We start from the raw sequence: 18,433 nt of genomic DNA on the forward strand, positions 1-18,433 counted from the left end.
AGTCGTTTGTTAAATCAATGTAATCAGGCTTACCTTAAATATATCAGGCACTGTCAGCATTTTCTAGACCTTATCTTCTTTCTAGAAAAAAATATACTGAACATACCTCAGAGCAGGTAATCCTGCCGGCCATTCCCCCAGCTGAAGTTTTCCCATACTCTTCAGTTATGTGTAAGAACAGCAGTGGACCTTAGTTACAACCTGCTAAGATCATCAAAAACCTCAGGCAGAACTCTTCTTCTAATTTCTGCCTGAGGTAAAAACAGTACAACGCCGGTACCGTTTAAAAATAACAAACTTTTGATTGAAGATAAACTACACTAATTCACCACATATCTCTTGATACTTCCTTTCTTGTCGAGAGCTGCAAGAGAATGACTGGGAGTGGCAGTTAGGGGAGGAGCTATATAGACAACTCTACTGTGAGTGTCCTCTTGCAGCTTCCTGTTGGGAAGGAGAATATCCCACAAGTAATGGATGAATCTGTGGACTGGATACACCTTACAAGAGAAAGTAAATTGGCTTGCTGATATCAAAGTCTTTATTAATATGTATTTTATTTTATAGTAGGTAGTGCCAGAATATTTCATTTAAAATATATACATTTTAAAATCCTGTTGTACTCTAAATTGCTAACAAAATGCAAGATTTAGGGCCAGATTTTTCAAAGTCCAGTGTAAAGGGGCGTACATCTTCGCCGGCATCGATTCCCCGTATTTATCATTGCACACTACAGCTAGTGTGCAATGCTGCCCCCTGCTCACACGATTAGCATGGGCTGTCAATCTCTCTAGTCGGAAAAGATACGCCACATAACAGGTGGCGAAGTGGGTTAAGACGAAGTGGTCTAATGAATGCAGCTTCTAACTCTCGGCTGCACGTTGTTCACTCATGCAAGTCTGCAGCCGGAACTCTTGATAAATCTAGCCCTTAATATTCAACGTAATTGCTCTATAGTGTTCTCCCCGTCCAATCCAATAGCGTAAAGAGTGCGTGCAATCAAGTCACACAGGGCTTTTAATTGAACCACATAAGTATAAAATCAATTTTACTGTTCAGGGACGGTGAACTGATGCGAAATGTGCAACAATATTAGCGTGTTTGAAATATTTAGTAAATAATGACTGCCATGCTGCTGTTTACTTTGTACACCATAGAAAATGCTTTAATTGTTTTTCTTTTTAAATAATTTCTTATGGTGGTATTTCCTCATATTATGATATTTTGGCAAACTGAAGTTATTTTCTAAAAATGTTTGGTCTGCTGAAAACAATGAGGTATAATTTGTATGGGTACCTCACAGAAAATAGTTCAAAATGATGTGTAAATGCAATGAGGGCCAAACAACTAAATACACCTCTAGCACAGGGGTTTAAAATGGCCCAGCAGCGAAAGGATTATTGGCCCTTTAATTTATAATGCACTCATCCCACTAGCATAGGGTGGCCATATCTAATGAGACAAAAAAGGGACACTTCACTGATGACACACTACATACTCAAAATAAAACGGATTAATTATTAGACTAAGTTTTGGTTGTAACATTGCAAACTATTTATTTTAAATTAAATAATGAATGAAAATAATAACTGTCACTATTATTATTGTTATTAATTAACAACTTCACATGCAATATTGCTGAAAACATTCAGATAACAATATATACCAGGTATAATCAACTGTAATTACTACCAGACAAACTGGTGATTTTTAAGTTAGGCAGAAGATTCCATCCAAGTTTGGCAATTTAAATGTTATATTTTGAAAGGTGTTTCTTCTACATCTCACACACTTTAAAGAGACACAAAACCCAACATTTTTCTTTTATGATTTAGGTAGAACTTACAGTTTTAAACAACTTTCCAGTTTACTTGTATTATCACATTTTTTTCATTCTCTTGGTTTCTAACTGAACACATGTGTGAGCCAATGACTAATTCTGACTTTACGGTTCCTTTAACACATCTAGTCATATACATATAGTATCCACAACAGATAACACTTCACAATAAAATACATTAGTAGTTATTATTAAACATAAATTCACAAAGTAATCTCTCTGCTTTTTAACTCTCTAATGTTTAACTGCTCTCTCTCTGCAGTTCAGCGCTCTCTGCTCACAAACTGCCTGGCCCTGCTCCTAATCAGACACCATCAAAAGGTAGATAATCCCTTTATTACCCATTCCCCAGTTTTGCATAACCAACACAGTTATATTAATACACGTTTTACCTCTGTAATTACCTTTTATATAAGCCTCTCCAAACTGCCCCTTTATTTCAATTCTTTTGACAGACTTGCATTTTTCAGTTCTGACTCCTAAAAGCTTCAGGTGCCTGAGCTCAATGTTATCTGTATGTATTGGGTACTTGTAAAGCACGGCTAATCACCCGTAAGGGTCTCAAGGCGCTGCTCATTTTATCGACCTCGGAAGGATGAAAGGCTGAGTGGACCTCACTGGGGATCGAACCTGCAACCCTTGGGTTGCTACAGAGCTCAACCACAGTGCCTTAGCATGCTGAGCTATCTGTCCAGCTATATGAAACACATGAACTAACGCCCTCTAGTGGTGAAAAACTGCCAAAATGCTTTCAGATTAGAGGCGGCCTTCAAGGTCTAAGAAATGAGCATATGAACCTTCTAGGTTTAGCTTTCAACTAAGAATACCAAGAGAACAAAGCAAAATTGGTAATAAAAGTAAATTGGAAAGTTGTTTAAAATTACATGCCCTATCTGAATCATGAAAGTTTTTTTTTACTTTACTGTCCCTTTAATATGTGTCCACCACCAAAGCATTCAGGTAACTATAGTTTTCCGGCTGCAGAGCTGTTAAAAGCTGCAGATATTTCATGCTATAGTGATGTACATAAAAATAATACCAGAATGAGCGTTGCACTTATATAATAAAAAATGAAATCACTAATCAGTCACAATAAAAAAGGGACATCTGGTCACCCTACACTAGCATGCAGGTCCTCATAAATATTAACCATTGCTGCCATAAAACAAACTATTAAAAACAAACTAATTTTGCTAAATGTACACATCAGATGTTTTTTTTTATTAATGTTATAGTACCCATATGACACTGCAAGTTAAGTGTAAATGTACGGAAGAAAAAAGTTTAAACTGACAGGAAGCCCACATTTTTTCCTTCATGATTCATACAGAGCATGTGATTTAAAACAACTTTCTAATATATTTCTATTATCATTTTTTTTTGTTCTCTGTGTATCTTTTGTTGGAAAGCAGGGACGTAAGCTTAGATTCCAGCCTATTTATGAAGCACCATATGGGAGCAGTTTTGCAAGAATGTGATCCATTTGCAAGAGCATTAGATGACAGCACAATTTCCTGCCTTGTAGTGTCCAGCCTACCTAGGTATCTCTGATTTACAAAATACATTTTTGGGTTTCATATCCATTTAATAGGACATCTAGGGATTTGTTACAGCTGAATTAAGTAATTTTGTAGATATAATCTGTGAAAAACTAGAAGAAAACCGTCCTTTTTATACCTTTGTTAATAAACCTTTCATTGTTGGCTTAACATCTGGTTGCGCAAAGAGAGCGCTAGTGGCTTGTATACGAAGAACATTCTGTAAAATTCTGACCCACTCATCCAGAATATTGGGGGAATCCGCAGTCAGATAATAAGAGCGCTTCTCTGTGACCAGCTATATAGACACAAGAAAAATAGACAATTGATGTCAATTATACAGTGGTGGTACATTTAAATGTATATCATTTTTTTGCATTAATTAAAACCAATAGATAGAACTAAATCTATTTCTGCCAAAATTAAAGGGACCTTGAGATTTTAACATGAAGGTTAAGTTATGGGTAGTAAAACAACTTTGCGATCCTTTATTATTTTTGTCCCCCTCTTCATGTAATTTGTTGATTTTCTATTTCTCAGAACTGAAAAAGCACACTTCAGATGTCAATGTTTACCCTGCTACATATATGTCCCTAAATTGATTTAACAGATTACAACTGCAAAATAATGCACTTTATACAAACAATATGACCTTGTCAAGCCCATATTAGTTGCTCAGCATGAGGTAGGTGGTGGGTGAAGTTTGGCTATTGAAAAACAACTGCAGCAAACAAGATGCCATTTTGTTTTAAAAATGTTTACATTTGACTTGTGTCTTATTCTACAGCAATGCAACAGAAGTGTCTTCTAATTACAAGGTGCTTACTGTCCCTTTAAAGGGATAGTAAACTCCAAATTTTTATTTTATGATTCATATAGAAAATACAATTTTAAACAATTTTCTAATTTAATTGTATTATCAAATTTTCTTCATTCTCTTGTTCTCCATTGCTGACGGGACAGCATTGCACTACAGGCAGCTAGCTGGACACATCTAGTTAGCCAATCACAAGAGACAAATGTGTGCAGGCACCAATTAGCAGCAGCTTCCACTAGTGTAGGATATGTGCGTATTCATTTTTTAACAAGGGATACTAAGAGAATGAAGAACATTTGAAAATAGAAGTGAATTTAAAAGCGTCTTACAATTATATGCTCTATCTGAATCATGCAAGTTTAATTTTGACTTTTCTATCCCTTTAAGTGTTATTCATATCAATAACAAGTACTAAAGTAAAAAGCGATGAAAAATAACATTTAAAATAACAATAAATTTCAGTTATATTACAAGGGTATTTTACCTGAATTGTTTGCTTTCCATCACCTTTAATTATAAGGCTCGATGAATTTAATTCAATTTGTCCTTGAGGTTTTCTGATTACATCACTCTGCAATAAATACAGTTGTAACAGCTGTAACTTTGAAACAAATCAGTGTTCTGTTTAGGTTAAAGGCACCTTGTATATCCTAATTACAGACCCTGAAGTAAGTAAAACCAACTAAACTCTGTGGCATCATGTAGGACATTTCTGCCTCATTGTAATACCCCTGCCCTGTGCCAACTGATTTTACACACCACTTGTGCACAAAACATGTGGAGGTTTGGTAATCAAAACCATATAGGCCTAAATTACAAGTGGAGCGCTACTGATGGTGCAGGGTGCGCTATCCTTATCACAGCCCAGCACTTAGAATAGCGCACAATCGTGTATTGTAAGTGAATGGTAAAATAGTTTTACCAGAGAGTGTTAGAGCAGATAACATTTGTTAGCGGGTCCTATACGTTCAGTAAATACCATGGGGCAAGAGAGTGAGGTTTTGTAGCGCTTTCCATAGAAGAGGTGAGGGATTTAGCAGCGTTATCCGACCTCCAGATGTTAGCAAGCACCCTAGGCTTTGACTTCAGCACTAACATTTTACTGTCCACTTGTAATATGGAAGTAAAGGCCTTGTATCCAGAAAACCTGGACCGTTGAGGAGGTCTGAGGACAGGTTTGAAAACCAGTGCTCTAGAGATATTAGTGCACCATAGTGCTACCATTTTTATGCTCCACTTGTAATCTAGGCCAGTAGAAAAAAAATCTAATTTTACAAATTGTCATTGCTTGATCTAGTTATTAAAGCTTGTATCTCACTATATATTTTAGTATTTAGTAAAAAAATAGTAATAAATTGTAAAAAGTTCTATTGTTTAGTAATGTATTAGTAGTGATCAATAAAATACATTAAAGGGACATTAAACTCAACGTTTGATCTCACCATAAAATGCTTAAATAAGCAAAACAATAAACATTCATTATTTATGTATGTGCCTGATTTTACTGTAAATACCATTATTATTCTATTATTTATTCTATTTGTTCCACTCCCTCCAGAGGTTGATGTGCCGCCACCATATCTAAATAAAGTTTTTTTGTTTTTTAGCCTGAATTATTCTATACCCTGATTGGTTAGTTTAGTGCAGTATTTCTCTATTCCAACCTTCAGGGTACACTGACAGGGCTAATTTTTAGGATTATCTTGGTTGAGAGCAGTTTAATAACCATGGTAACTGATCAGCTGAATATTTCAGCCGTGCTCTAGTCCAGATATTTGAGAGACACTGGTTAAGAGCACAAGCTCATCTATCTAATTAGCCAAACCCAAAGAGACCAGGAACATAGATTCCACCAAGCAAAACCATGTAAACTGTGCTAACAAAATGGTAAAGATTGTAAAACATTTCTTATGAGTTTAATATCCCTTTTAATCAGTTATAATTAAATTAATATATTTTCAACAACATATTGATGCCAATTATCTGATGTTCACAGTACACAACTTACAGGAGACTTGTAATACAGAAGTTCACCAGCTTTTAGCACAAACCAACGTCTTTTCCAGGTTTTTATCTTGCCTCCCATTTTTAGCAAATATCCAGATTTTTCAAGTAGTTCCTAAAATATATATATAAAAAATTCAACTGACTAATAAAAAAACATCAGTAATTAGAAAGTCCTATAGATTCTTTAACTATTCAGTAATAACAGGGATATGCTAACAGCTATCCTAACAACTAATTAACCTTAAACTTAAAGGGACATGGAATCCAAAAATGTTCTTTTATCATTCAGATAGAACAATTATATTATCTAAATTACTTCTTGGTATCCTTTGTTGAAGAAGCAGCAATGCACTACTGGGAGCTAGTTAAAGTGCATTGGGTGAGCCAATAACATGAGGCATAAATGTGCAGCCACCAATCAGCAGCTCTGAGTCTACCTAGGTATGCTTTTCAACAAAGGATATAAAAAGAACAAAATACTGTAGATAATAAAAGTAAATTGCAAAGTTGTTTAAAATCACATGTTCTATTTGAATCATGAAATAACATTTTTGGGTTTTATGTCCCTTTAAAAGAACGCAAAAGTTAAAATGAAATGTAGTGCATTTCTGCTATGAATTTAGCTATGTATTTAACCCCTTTGAAAGAGTTATTCACATAGGGTCGATCGCCATTGATTACACAAGTTTATCTAATGATTTTTCTACAGAATCCACCATTAAAGTAAATAGGGATTTGGTTTGATACATGATTTGATGAGCTTTTCTAAAGGATTGTGGTCAACCCCATAGTTATTATATGCAGGCAATAGTGCAATAATAAAATGCCTGCATTAGAGCTTTTTCTTTTTTCACATTTGAGTCCCTTTAAAGGGACATGAAACCCAATTTTTTTTTCTTTCATTATAGAAAGCTTGCAATTTTAAACTAATGTCTAATTTACTTCTGTTATTACATTTTCTTCGATCTCTTGGTATCTTTTGTTAAAAAGCAGGGACGTAAGCTCAGGAGCACTATATAGCAACAGTTTTGCAAAAATTTTAATTATTTGCAAGAGCACTAGATGGCTCTAGTTCCTGTGATGCAGTGCTCTAGACACCTACCTATGTATTTCTTCAACAAAGAATACCATGGGAACAAAGTAAATTTGATAACAGAAGTCAATTGGAAAGCAGATTGTATGCTCTGTTTGAATCACAAAAGAAAATGTCTGGTTTCATATCCATTTAAAGGGACATACAACAGTTCTCCTTCAGTAAAAACAAACAGGCAACATTACAGTAAAAATAAAAGAAGCAGATTGTGTAAAATATTGGCTTGATAAGATTGTATGTGTGACAAGCACGTGTCATGTAAGCAAAATCCAGCATTTTTTAACCCATTTGCTGCCAGAGAGACCTATGCTGAAGGTATGTTTGCAGATTTTTATTTTTTTAAATCTTAGCATCAGCTTATTCTGAAAGTTCCCAGGTATATTTAGTAAGAAAATAACTTAAAGGGACAGGAAAGACAAAATTAAACGTTCATGATTCAGATAGAGCATACAATTTTAAACAACTTTCCAAAGTACTTTATTCTTTCTCAGGAGCATGCACGTGTCTATAGCAGTCTATAGCAGCTGTGTTTGCAACTATGTAGAACATTGCGCTAAACAATGTCGCAAACACTGCTGCCAGATGGCACACTCTTGATCTCACCTAGGATTACTCTTTAACAGAGGATTCCAAGAGAACTAAGTAAAATTGATCATTGAGGTAAATTAGAATGCTCTATTTAATAAATTTAAGTTTTTTTTTTTCTCAACTGCGGTCCTCAAGTACCCCCAACAGGCCAGGTTTTCATTGTAGCTGAACCAGAGCACAGGTGAAATAATCTACTGATTGTTGAGAGCAGGTTAGTAACCATGGCTACTGATCAGCTGATTATTTCACCTGTACCCTGGTTTAGCTATAAAGAAAACCTGGCCTGTTGGCGGTACTTAAGGAAACAATTTAAATAAACAAAAAACTTTCCAATTTACTTCCATTATCAAAAATTATATGCACACTTTCTGAGGTACCAGCACCTACAGAGCATGGGCAAGAGTGCACCGTATATATGTATTTTTGTTTTGTGATTGGCCAATATCTGCATGATACCAGGGGAGGGAAATTGAATTAACTTTGAAATTTGCCAGAAAAAATAATCTCCTACTCATTTGAAATTAGTAAATGCTATTGCATTGTCTTGTTATTAGATAATTATCTGTCAATTATGCAAATCTATTGTATTTAACGGTCTAATATTGTGTTACAAACAGACAGATAAACTCATAGGTAAAATATAACATTCTAATACAGTAGCTTTAACAGATTTTCTTTTGTAAATAAAATATTGGGAATATTATTTTGATACTTTTTCTTTTCATTATTATGTGTTACATTTATGCATGTGCCTCAGTTTGTGGCTGCTTATATTTGCAGTTTATATAAAACCCAAACATTTTCTTTCATGATTCAGACAGAACATGCAATTTTAAACAACTTTCCAATTTACTTCTATTATCAAATTTTCTTTGTTTTTTTTGTTATCTTCTGTTGAAAAGCAGGAATAACATGAGAACGACTCAAATTTTATAATAGAAGTAAATTGGAAACATGTTTCTTAAATTTGTATTCTCTATCTGAATCATGAAAGAAAGAAAATTGGGTTTTATGTCCCTTTAATTAATAACAGAGACAATAGTGGCAGCTATTATTTTCATTCATTATTTAAAGGGACACTCAGGTTAAATTACATTTTCATGATTCAGATACAGCATGTAATTTTAAACAACTTTCCAATTTATTTCCATTAAAAAAAATGTTCACAGTCTTTTATATTTACAATTTTTGAGTCACCAGATCCTACTGAGCATGTGCAAGAATTCACAGACTATACGTATATGCATTTGTGATTGGCTGATAGCTGTCACATGGTACAGGGGGAGTGGAAATATACATAACTTTGAAATTTGTTATAAAAAAAATCTACTACTCATTTGAAGTTCAGACTAAGTGCTATTGCATTGTCCTTTTGTTGATTATGCAAATCTAATGTGTTGACTGGTCCTTTAATTTAAAATAAATGGTATGAAATACTACAACTAAAACCTAGTCTAATAATTCATCCTTTTTATTTTGAGTATGTTGCATGTCGTCAGTGTTTTTCCTTTTTTCCTCAGATCTAGGTTGTCTTGAAAAAGGCGCATCCACAGGCCGAAACGCGTAGACTTTGCACATAAGGAGGCTGCTATTTTTCCCTGGTGAGTCTATTTTTAATTAGACTCCTTTTTTTTTAGCTGTTTTTGCATTTGGCTTTTATTTTCTTTCTACAGGTAATCACATTGAAAACAGAATCACCTAGTTCTTTACTTCACATTGACTTCAGATTATTTGGGATAGTTGGGACTTCACAAGGACTTGTTTTTGGATGTTCCTAAGGAAATCACTAGGACTTTGTTTAGGACATTTTATACAAACATATTTTTTCTTATTTTTTCTTATTTCATATATTTTTTCTTATTTTTTCTCTTTTTTTCTTATTGGCTTATTTTAGCCATTTGAGTGTCACTCATTTATTTTTTACACGTGTATCTATTTGTATCTCTCCTTTTGGGGATCCCCCATGTTATTTTGGGGGTCTGTTCCTTTATAATACTTTATGCACTTATTGTAAACACTTTATTGTAAACACTTCATGGTTTAGTATTGTTAATTACATATTTATTATTGTTGAATTATATTGATCACTGCCTGTACACCTATGCAATAGGTGGTTATAATATCAATCAGCATACATGTGATTCATGGTATTCATTATTTTTATATTAGCCTATTTTTATATTAGGCTAATTTTAGAATATTAAATACTTGGTTTTAGAATCCCCTAATATTTTTGTTGTTTTTTGTTGTTTTGATTCATGTTAAACCTTAAGCCGTTGGCGCTCCTATATATCCATCTGTTCTAAAGAAGTGATTTAGTCACATGATCTAGCTGCTATTTTGAAATGTGTGAAAATCTTTAAACATCTTCTTCTCTGTAACCACTAAGTGCAATGAAGCACAATTTTGCATATGTGCTCTTTATAAGGTCATCTACCAAGATTGTTCAAACTACGAATTTTCCATAATCAAAATGGCCTCTATGAGCCATTCGCCTTTTTATTGTTGTTAAATTGCGTAAATTTGCACTTTATGCATTATGTTTACACTATTTAACTATATTACAGTGTAGTAGACACATGATTTCACATGGTCATGACCACTAAAGGCAATATTGCAGTCAAGATTCTCATTGCGCAGTCGCCTTCGTGAAATAAAACTTCTGCAAATTGTAGAGGTGTATAGTGAGCATTAGTATGTGCAATTTGAAAGCCATACATTGCATAGCTTGGTGGCCATTTTGTTTTGTATGCGCTGTTTTTAAAAACTACAAAAATCTTCTTCTCCGAAACCGCTTATGGAACAGACTTGAAATTTGGTTTGTAGAGTTATCTTATGACTAACATTCAGATTTGTTCAAGAAAAGTTGATATCTTATGTGGTTTGGCAGCCATTTTGAATTGTTCAAAAATGCTTAATAATATTTTTTAATTAATAATAAAACAAAAACCGTTTTACAAAAATGCTTTTTTTTGCCATGTTTATTGACATCTATGGTGAGCACTATTGTGTATAATATGGAGGCTGTATAACATATGATCTGGCTTCCATTTTGTTTTATGCAAAAATTTCAAAAATCTATTTTCTCTGCAACCGCTTATGTTAGAACTGTTAAACTTGCTGTATAACCTTTTATTGTGACCTAAAGTCACAGCTGTTCATGTTGAAGGAATTGGTCACAAGCTGTGGCAGCCATATTGGTTGAAGGAATTGGTCACAAGCTGTGGCAGCCATATTGGTTTAAGTGAAAAATTTTAAAATGTGTTTTTTTTGCAATTGCTTATGTTAAAGGGATATGAAACCCAATTTTTTTCTTTCATGATTCAGATAGAACAGGCAATTTAAGCAACTTTCTAATTTACTCCTATTATCATTTTTTCTTTGTTCTCTTGGTATGCTTTGTTGAATGAGCAGCAATGCACTACTTGATGCTGACTGAAGACATGGGTGAGCCAATGACAATTGGTATATTATATACAGCTACCAATCAGCAGCTAGAACCTAGGTTCTTTGCTGCTCCTGAGCTTTCCTAGATAAACCTTTCAGCAAATGATAACAAGAGAAGGAAGCAAATAAAATAATAGAAGTAAATTGGAAAGTTGTTTAAAAATGTATTCTCTATTTGAATCATGAAAGAAAAATGTTGGGTTTCATGTCCCTTTAAAGCTTATTAATATTTAATAAGACGGGTTTGACCAGTGAGTTTTTGAATACTGTAGAAGTGCTTAACAGTAGTATTGTGCAATTTGATCTTAAACAGGCATTTTTTTTAGTTTGTTGCATTTTTTTAAGCTGATGTTCCAATACTAAGAACATTTTTATATTCTTGTGAGGTATGCTGCTATTCACCCCACTGTAAAGAGACTTTAAGAAGCCAATCCGAATGCTAGTCCCAGGACTTACTAGGGAATATGCATCTGACAAATGTGCAGCACAGTCATGTTATTTTACTATTCAGTGTAAGGAGGTTTACTGTGAAATCTCACAAGATTTCAGTGAAATCACATGAGATCACAGAGAAAGCAAAGCAGCATTACCTCAGCACTGCTGATGCTGATTGGCTATTATTATTCATTCTTTTTTTCAACTTGCAGTAGCTGAAGTATAACTGTTCACAGAGCACTTACTCTGTTGAGCTGAAGAAATGTTGAGGTAAAATGTCACCCTTTTTACATAGAGATGTTCAGGTGATATTTTCATGTCAGCTTTTTACAGCAATGCTGCATAACTTTCAAGTGATTTAGCATATGAGTATTGTGTCAGTTTTAAGGAAAGTTTAACTCTTAGTTTACTAGAAATGCACAGCTTCATTTCATATGGAATTGGGGGATTATGAGTTCTCACTTTTCATAACTAAATTTAAATGTCTGTATTAATAAAAGTGATTAAACCCTTTGGGTGCCAAAAAAATGTATATTGTGCTCTGTGTATCAATGTGTCTCCCTACATCTTGGAAGCTAAGGGGTTAAACAGTCCAAAAAGGACTTCTGATCAAACAAGTAACAGTGTTAATCTAGACCTAAATGACCTAACTGCAGAAGGTATTTTGATTAGGAACATCATTATATTGTTTTCCCACCATATGTCTTACATTTTTCCCACAGTCACTTGATGAAGAACAGGTTTTTGGAAGCTTCTGTTCTGGTTCTGAGAATTCACTGTCCATTGAATATGCATCAGGAGGAATTGCATAATCACTATCTGAAGTCATGGAAGAGAAAGATATGCCTGTGAACAGAGACAATTCGTTATCATTTTTTTTTTTTTTATACTCCCCATGCAACAAAAAAGGCTTGTGAAACCCAAACATGTTCTTCTGAGATTCAGAATGGACTTCTATTATCAAATTTGCTTTGTTCCCATTGTATTCAGTGTTGAAGAGATACCTAGGTAGGTAACTGAAGCACTACATGGTAGGAAATAGCGCTGCAATCTAGCTCATTTGCAAATGGATAATGTACTTGTAAAACTGCTACCATGTAGTTCTACAGACACGTGCACACTCCTGAGCTTACGTCCCTGCTTTTCAACAAAAGATACCAAAAGAAGAAAGGCATTTTGATAATTTAAGTCAATTAGAAAGTTGTATAAAATTACAAGCTCTGTCTGAATCATGAAATAAAAGATTTGGGTTTCCTGTCCCTTTAACAGCAAACTAATACAGATTTCCCCACACTAATAAGCAATTTCTATAGATATTGCACGACTTCCAGTACAGCTAGCATGGTCAGATCTGAGCTGCACTAACAGGTTAGGGCCACATTACGAGTGGAGGGCTAACAGTTACGGGCGAGTGATAATAACGTGTTTATCACGGGTGTTTGTGAGTGTCAGATTTTTTGCTCGTATTACAAGTTTACGCGATCACTTGAGTGCAATTAAAGTTAACACACGTCTGGTTAGCGCGTCCTCAGAGCTCTGGTTAACTGTTTCACGAAACAAAAAAGTGTCACAAAACACATGAAAAATACATTACAAAGTACAGTTACACTCATAATAACACCATGTAATAATAATTATTTTAAAAAAAATATTGCACAAAAAAGTTATAAGGGCCTTGAGACCCTCATAGCGCCTTGAGACCCTCACGGGTGATTAGTCTGCGCTCTATAAGTACCCAATAGATAGATAGAAAGATAGGCTCAAAGATATGAGATCTCAGGTGTTAGAAAAAAAAGTCAGACAAAGGACTTTAACAAAGATACATACATATTCATGTCTAAAGATGGATATGTATGTGTATATATATGTCTATAGATGTGCACATATGTACTTATGTATTTTTTGTGTATATATATATATGTATTTACAGATATATGTACACATCTATAGACATATATACATAAGTGCATTTGAGCCCTTTGCAGTTAAATAGGTGAAAACATGTAAAATCATAATTATGCAATTTTCATATTTGTGCTTAACTGTGTTTTTAGTATAAATATCTCACATTCCAGTGGTCTGCACATAGTAGAATATGTTCTATGTATTTCTAATCAGATATTCCTTTATATATCTTTATATATCTATATCTATAAATAATCATGTGTGTGTATATACAGTATATATATATATATATATATACACATACATACATATATATATATATATATATATATATATATATATGTATGTATAGGTATAGATATATATTGTACCAAAAAACATCATATATATATATATATATATATATATATATATATATATATATATATATATATATATATAAATAAATAAATAGAACATATCCTTCTTTGTGGAGAACATTGGAATGTGTATTATTCATATTTTCATGTCAAATTAGTGCACTTGAGAAAAAGCAATCGTGTTTGCTCAAGTAGGGTGTTATTTTTTTTTTAACTTTTTTTGCTCTATTAACTTATATGGGGGAATAGGTTATCATGTGTGATATTCTAGATTTGGCTTTTTACATGCGTCGGGTTAGTGCGCAAGCAATAACTTTTTACTTTCAACTTGTAATACGAGCGCAACCAGATGTATGCAAAAAGCTTACTTCCAGCGCAGTTAAGGCTCGAACCACTTGTAATCTGGCCCTTAGTATTTAACACACTATTATAGTTCCTACAGTAAAAGCCCCATATCCTTACCGGCGTGCAGACAAGATTCTTAACTTTAGAATTTGCAGATACATTCGTCCACTGGCCCGTATACATCATTAAACAATCCAATGCGTCTGTAATGCCCGCCCCTTTTCTCACATTAATAATTGCGCGAGAGAAGGGTCTGTCAATCACCCTGAGCAAGCTCGGGTGATTTCTCTTTGCCACTTCAGAGGTGGCGAAGAATTTAAGAAGCAGCGATAACTGCTGCTTCTTACATTGCGAGAAGCAGGCTTGCATGTGTATGTATTCTGCGGAGTACATGGAGCCACAAGTATATTATTTCTTAAAGGGACATTAAAACTAAACATTTTCTTATGATAAAGAAAAATGTAAACATGCTAAAATTGTTTTTCTTGTTTTTTTTGCTTAAAAGTTTGAAGTCAAATCTGTTTAAAAAAATAAATAAAATAAAAAAAGTAAACAAAATATATCAACAAACCCTTACATATTTCAAAGTAATATTTAAGTATTTCAGAAACGAAAGGGTCCAGATGGCTTATGACAGAAGTTATATAAACTATTATAATTTTTAACTCAGTTTATATTTTACACTTGAGGGAAACACTTTTTTGTGTGCTTGTATTACATTTTTTTGCAGTCTTCCAATATATTAACATATCAGTACAGTCTAAACTATATTAGGACAGATTAACACCCACTGCTTTCCACACTTTAGTCTTACAACCGCTGATACCTAAAAGGACAGTCTACCCTAGAATTTTTATTGTTTTTGTTTATTACCCATTCCCCAGTTTTATATAACTAACACTGTTATATTAATGATCTTTTTACCTCTGTGATAACCTTGTATCTAAGCCTCTGCAGACTGCCCACTTATTTAAATTAACATTGCACAAGCTGCTGTGAGCGGGGGCTGTCAGGTTAAGGTCATTTTTTCATGAGGTGACTATTTTCACCTCTAAGCCAATAGCCGTGCGTGCCTACAGCATAATGCCAATCCGCCCGTCCGGCTACTGGCTAAGAGGTGGAAACGTCACCTCATGGAAAATTGAGCAGTGCCGTGGGCCATTGGAACAGTGAAGACACGGCAAAATAAATGTGTCTTTTAATCAGTTTTTTTTATACTGATGAATGAAGGTGGCCTTTGTTTTTAGTGATGGTAAATCCTAGCATTTTTGAAACACTAGGATTTACCATCACTTTTATTCTCTAACAGGATAAAGAATTATCTTGAGCATTATCTATACATTAAATTCCATAGCAAATGGGACAATAATTAAAAAAAAAAAAGTTAAAAAAAAAGGGTAAGATAATACCATATTATTTATTATTATTATTGTAACAAGCCAAATGAGAGAGGTAATGAAATATATAGTGTTTTCTGTCACCTCATTATAATAGAGTGTTACTGTACTCGAGGTTGTTCTTGTAGCACAGCCACGGTACTATCCATTCACAGTGATGTCACACTAATTTTAAGTACTGCACAACAAAATACATGAGCGCGCAAGCACATGCTCACCTCTCTTTAGTGCACGGGGACTTCCTGCATCACTCTGATTACGGTAGTCAGATTCTGACGTCCTAGAACTTGCACGCGAGCCACCTTCTTCCTCAGATCCTGAGGAATCCTCTAAAGGACTGGTACTGATCTGGGTAGCTTTCTGTATGATTCAAAGCAATCCAAAAAATAAGTTTGACACTATTCTTTTTTTTAACCACAAGATACCATTTGAGTATTTATTGATTTGTACAAAAACACCTTAGTTAGACGGGAGAAAACACTTTGATCAAAGGACTTCTTTTCAGTTTTGTGGGCAATTTAAATCTTATTACTAATCTAACAAATTGTTGTAAAATATTAAAACAAATCTCTACAGATTTTCTAAGGTTGTATTAAAAGCAAGAAAGAAATGTATTCACAATACTTCAACAATAATTCGATGCAGATGACCAAGCGATTTGCCAAGATTTACACCAAACATTACTGACAAATCAAAAATAAACCTTCAAAATGTATTTACTTATCCTCAGAACATTTTAATATTTAAACCTGGAGTAAAAAGTAGGATTTATCACATATTTTGAAAATACATTTGTACATAGCTAAAACAATATGGGCCAGATTACAAGTTGAGCGTAAAATATTGCTTCTGCGAAGGATATTACTAAGTGAGGTGCAATGCGAACGCGACCTCGCTTTTGCATTGCACTGAAGCTTTGCAATCACAAGAGCACGCTTCCAATGGGAGCCTCATTCTCATGCCATGAGACACGGCATGATAACCTAGCGCAGCGATGGGCAGCAAATATAAATATATATGTATATGAATATATACATATATATTTGTGTTTGTCTGTGTATATACACATATCAACACATAAATAAATATGTATATAAGGCTAAGCATATACATATATTTACTGGGAACACATAGTCCCCATAGAACGCTATGAAAAGACACTTTTCAGTGCCATTTTTTTCTAACATCCCACACCTGCCACTACCGGCTACTTATAACTGCTTTGTGCAGTTACTTTATTAAAAAATAAAGATGCTACTATTTTTATTTTTTTAATAAAGATTACTACACTGAAATTTGGTGGCAGTTGGGGCACATTTAAAAAATAACCAGATGTCTGACGGCTAATTGCTACTGCGTTTGCGTGCACGCGATAAATTAGTGCTCCACTTGTAATCTAGCCCTATATCTTTCAGCATTCTAAACAAACATTCCGACTGCATGATTTCCCTCTTACTTTGGTAAAGCAGATCATGGGCCTGATAAAGACTAAGAAGTCTCATCAATAGGACAAGGTCCCTCAAAAAATGTAGAAACTAAAATTTTACTTGAGAGATTTTTATCTCACTATGCAGGTTCTTTATGTGAATGAGAGACTCATCCTTTCCAATATAAGGTCTAAACAAAATCCCAGATATTTTGTGTGATTTCTCTCCATACCGGCGAATGTTTGATCATTGGGCCCCTAATCTATCTGAGGTTATTTATAAGGTCTGTGTAGAGCCCACCGCATAAAAATAAAACTGCAGGCTCACACTACCCCTAAATCAGGTAGAATAAAATTTTTGATTCATTATAAATATGTTGAAATACATCAGGAGCACAATAAATTAAAAACTCACAGATCGTGTTTCAAATATCACATCCCATGACTGGTTTCTTATCAAGACCACAAATGTAAAGGATTACAAATCTCATTTTAATGCTAAAAGTTCATTTAAGAACCCTATACACAAATAAATGAGACAAGGGGCTTTATGTGATTTATTTTAGTTACCTGTACAGTGTATATTATTACTATTGATTTATATTTGTAGTTACCTTAAAGGGACAGTTTAAACCAAAATTGTTATTGTTTAAAAAAAAAAAGATAGATAACACCTTTACTACCCATTACCCAGACTTGCACAACCAACATTGTTATATTAATATACTTTATAACATTTCAACCTCTACATTTCTGCTTATTTCTAAGCCACTACAGACAGCCTCTTATCACATGCTTTTTTATTAGCTTTTCACAACAAGTGACTGCTAATTCATGTGGGCCATATAGATAAGATTGTGTTCACTCCTGTGGAGTTGTGTGTGACACTGTGCTAATTGGCTAAAATGCAAGTCAATAGATACTAAATAAAAAGTCATGTGATCAGGGTGCTGTCAGTAGAGGCTAAGATGCAAGGTAATCACAGAGGTAAAGAGTATATTAATATAACTGTGTTGGCTGTGCTTTTGTTTCTTTTATTTGCCTGCAGCTCTCTTCAAACCCCTTGCAGTTGCTGGGTTGTAAAGATCCACATCTTGATACTGGGAGCCTCAATGGTTTGTATTATTCACGTGGCCTTTGTTATATATATTATGTGACTTCTAAACTGTGTTTTTTTTAAAAAAAAAAAGCAGCAAAAAATGTAAACCTCCTGTCCTTTATAGTGTGTGTGTCTGT

General features: G+C 34.0%; 1 protein-coding gene across 1 annotated transcript in view; it reads right to left on the minus strand.

Moving 5' to 3' along the window:
• PLEKHH2 (pleckstrin homology, MyTH4 and FERM domain containing H2) overlaps nucleotides 1-18,433 on the minus strand; it is a 359,537-nt gene that overhangs the window by 110,888 nt on the left and 230,216 nt on the right. The window contains exons 11-15 of the mRNA XM_053712285.1: nucleotides 15,990-16,131; nucleotides 12,475-12,611; nucleotides 6,204-6,314; nucleotides 4,680-4,766; nucleotides 3,518-3,676 (exon numbers count right to left, since the gene is read on the minus strand). Of these exons, the coding sequence (XP_053568260.1) occupies nucleotides 3,518-3,676; nucleotides 4,680-4,766; nucleotides 6,204-6,314; nucleotides 12,475-12,611; nucleotides 15,990-16,131 (636 nt within the window). The remainder of the gene's footprint in view (nucleotides 1-3,517; nucleotides 3,677-4,679; nucleotides 4,767-6,203; nucleotides 6,315-12,474; nucleotides 12,612-15,989; nucleotides 16,132-18,433) is intronic.

This window comes from Bombina bombina, chromosome 4 (assembly GCF_027579735.1).
Source record: "Bombina bombina isolate aBomBom1 chromosome 4, aBomBom1.pri, whole genome shotgun sequence".
NCBI classification, from domain to species: domain Eukaryota; kingdom Metazoa; phylum Chordata; class Amphibia; order Anura; family Bombinatoridae; genus Bombina; species Bombina bombina.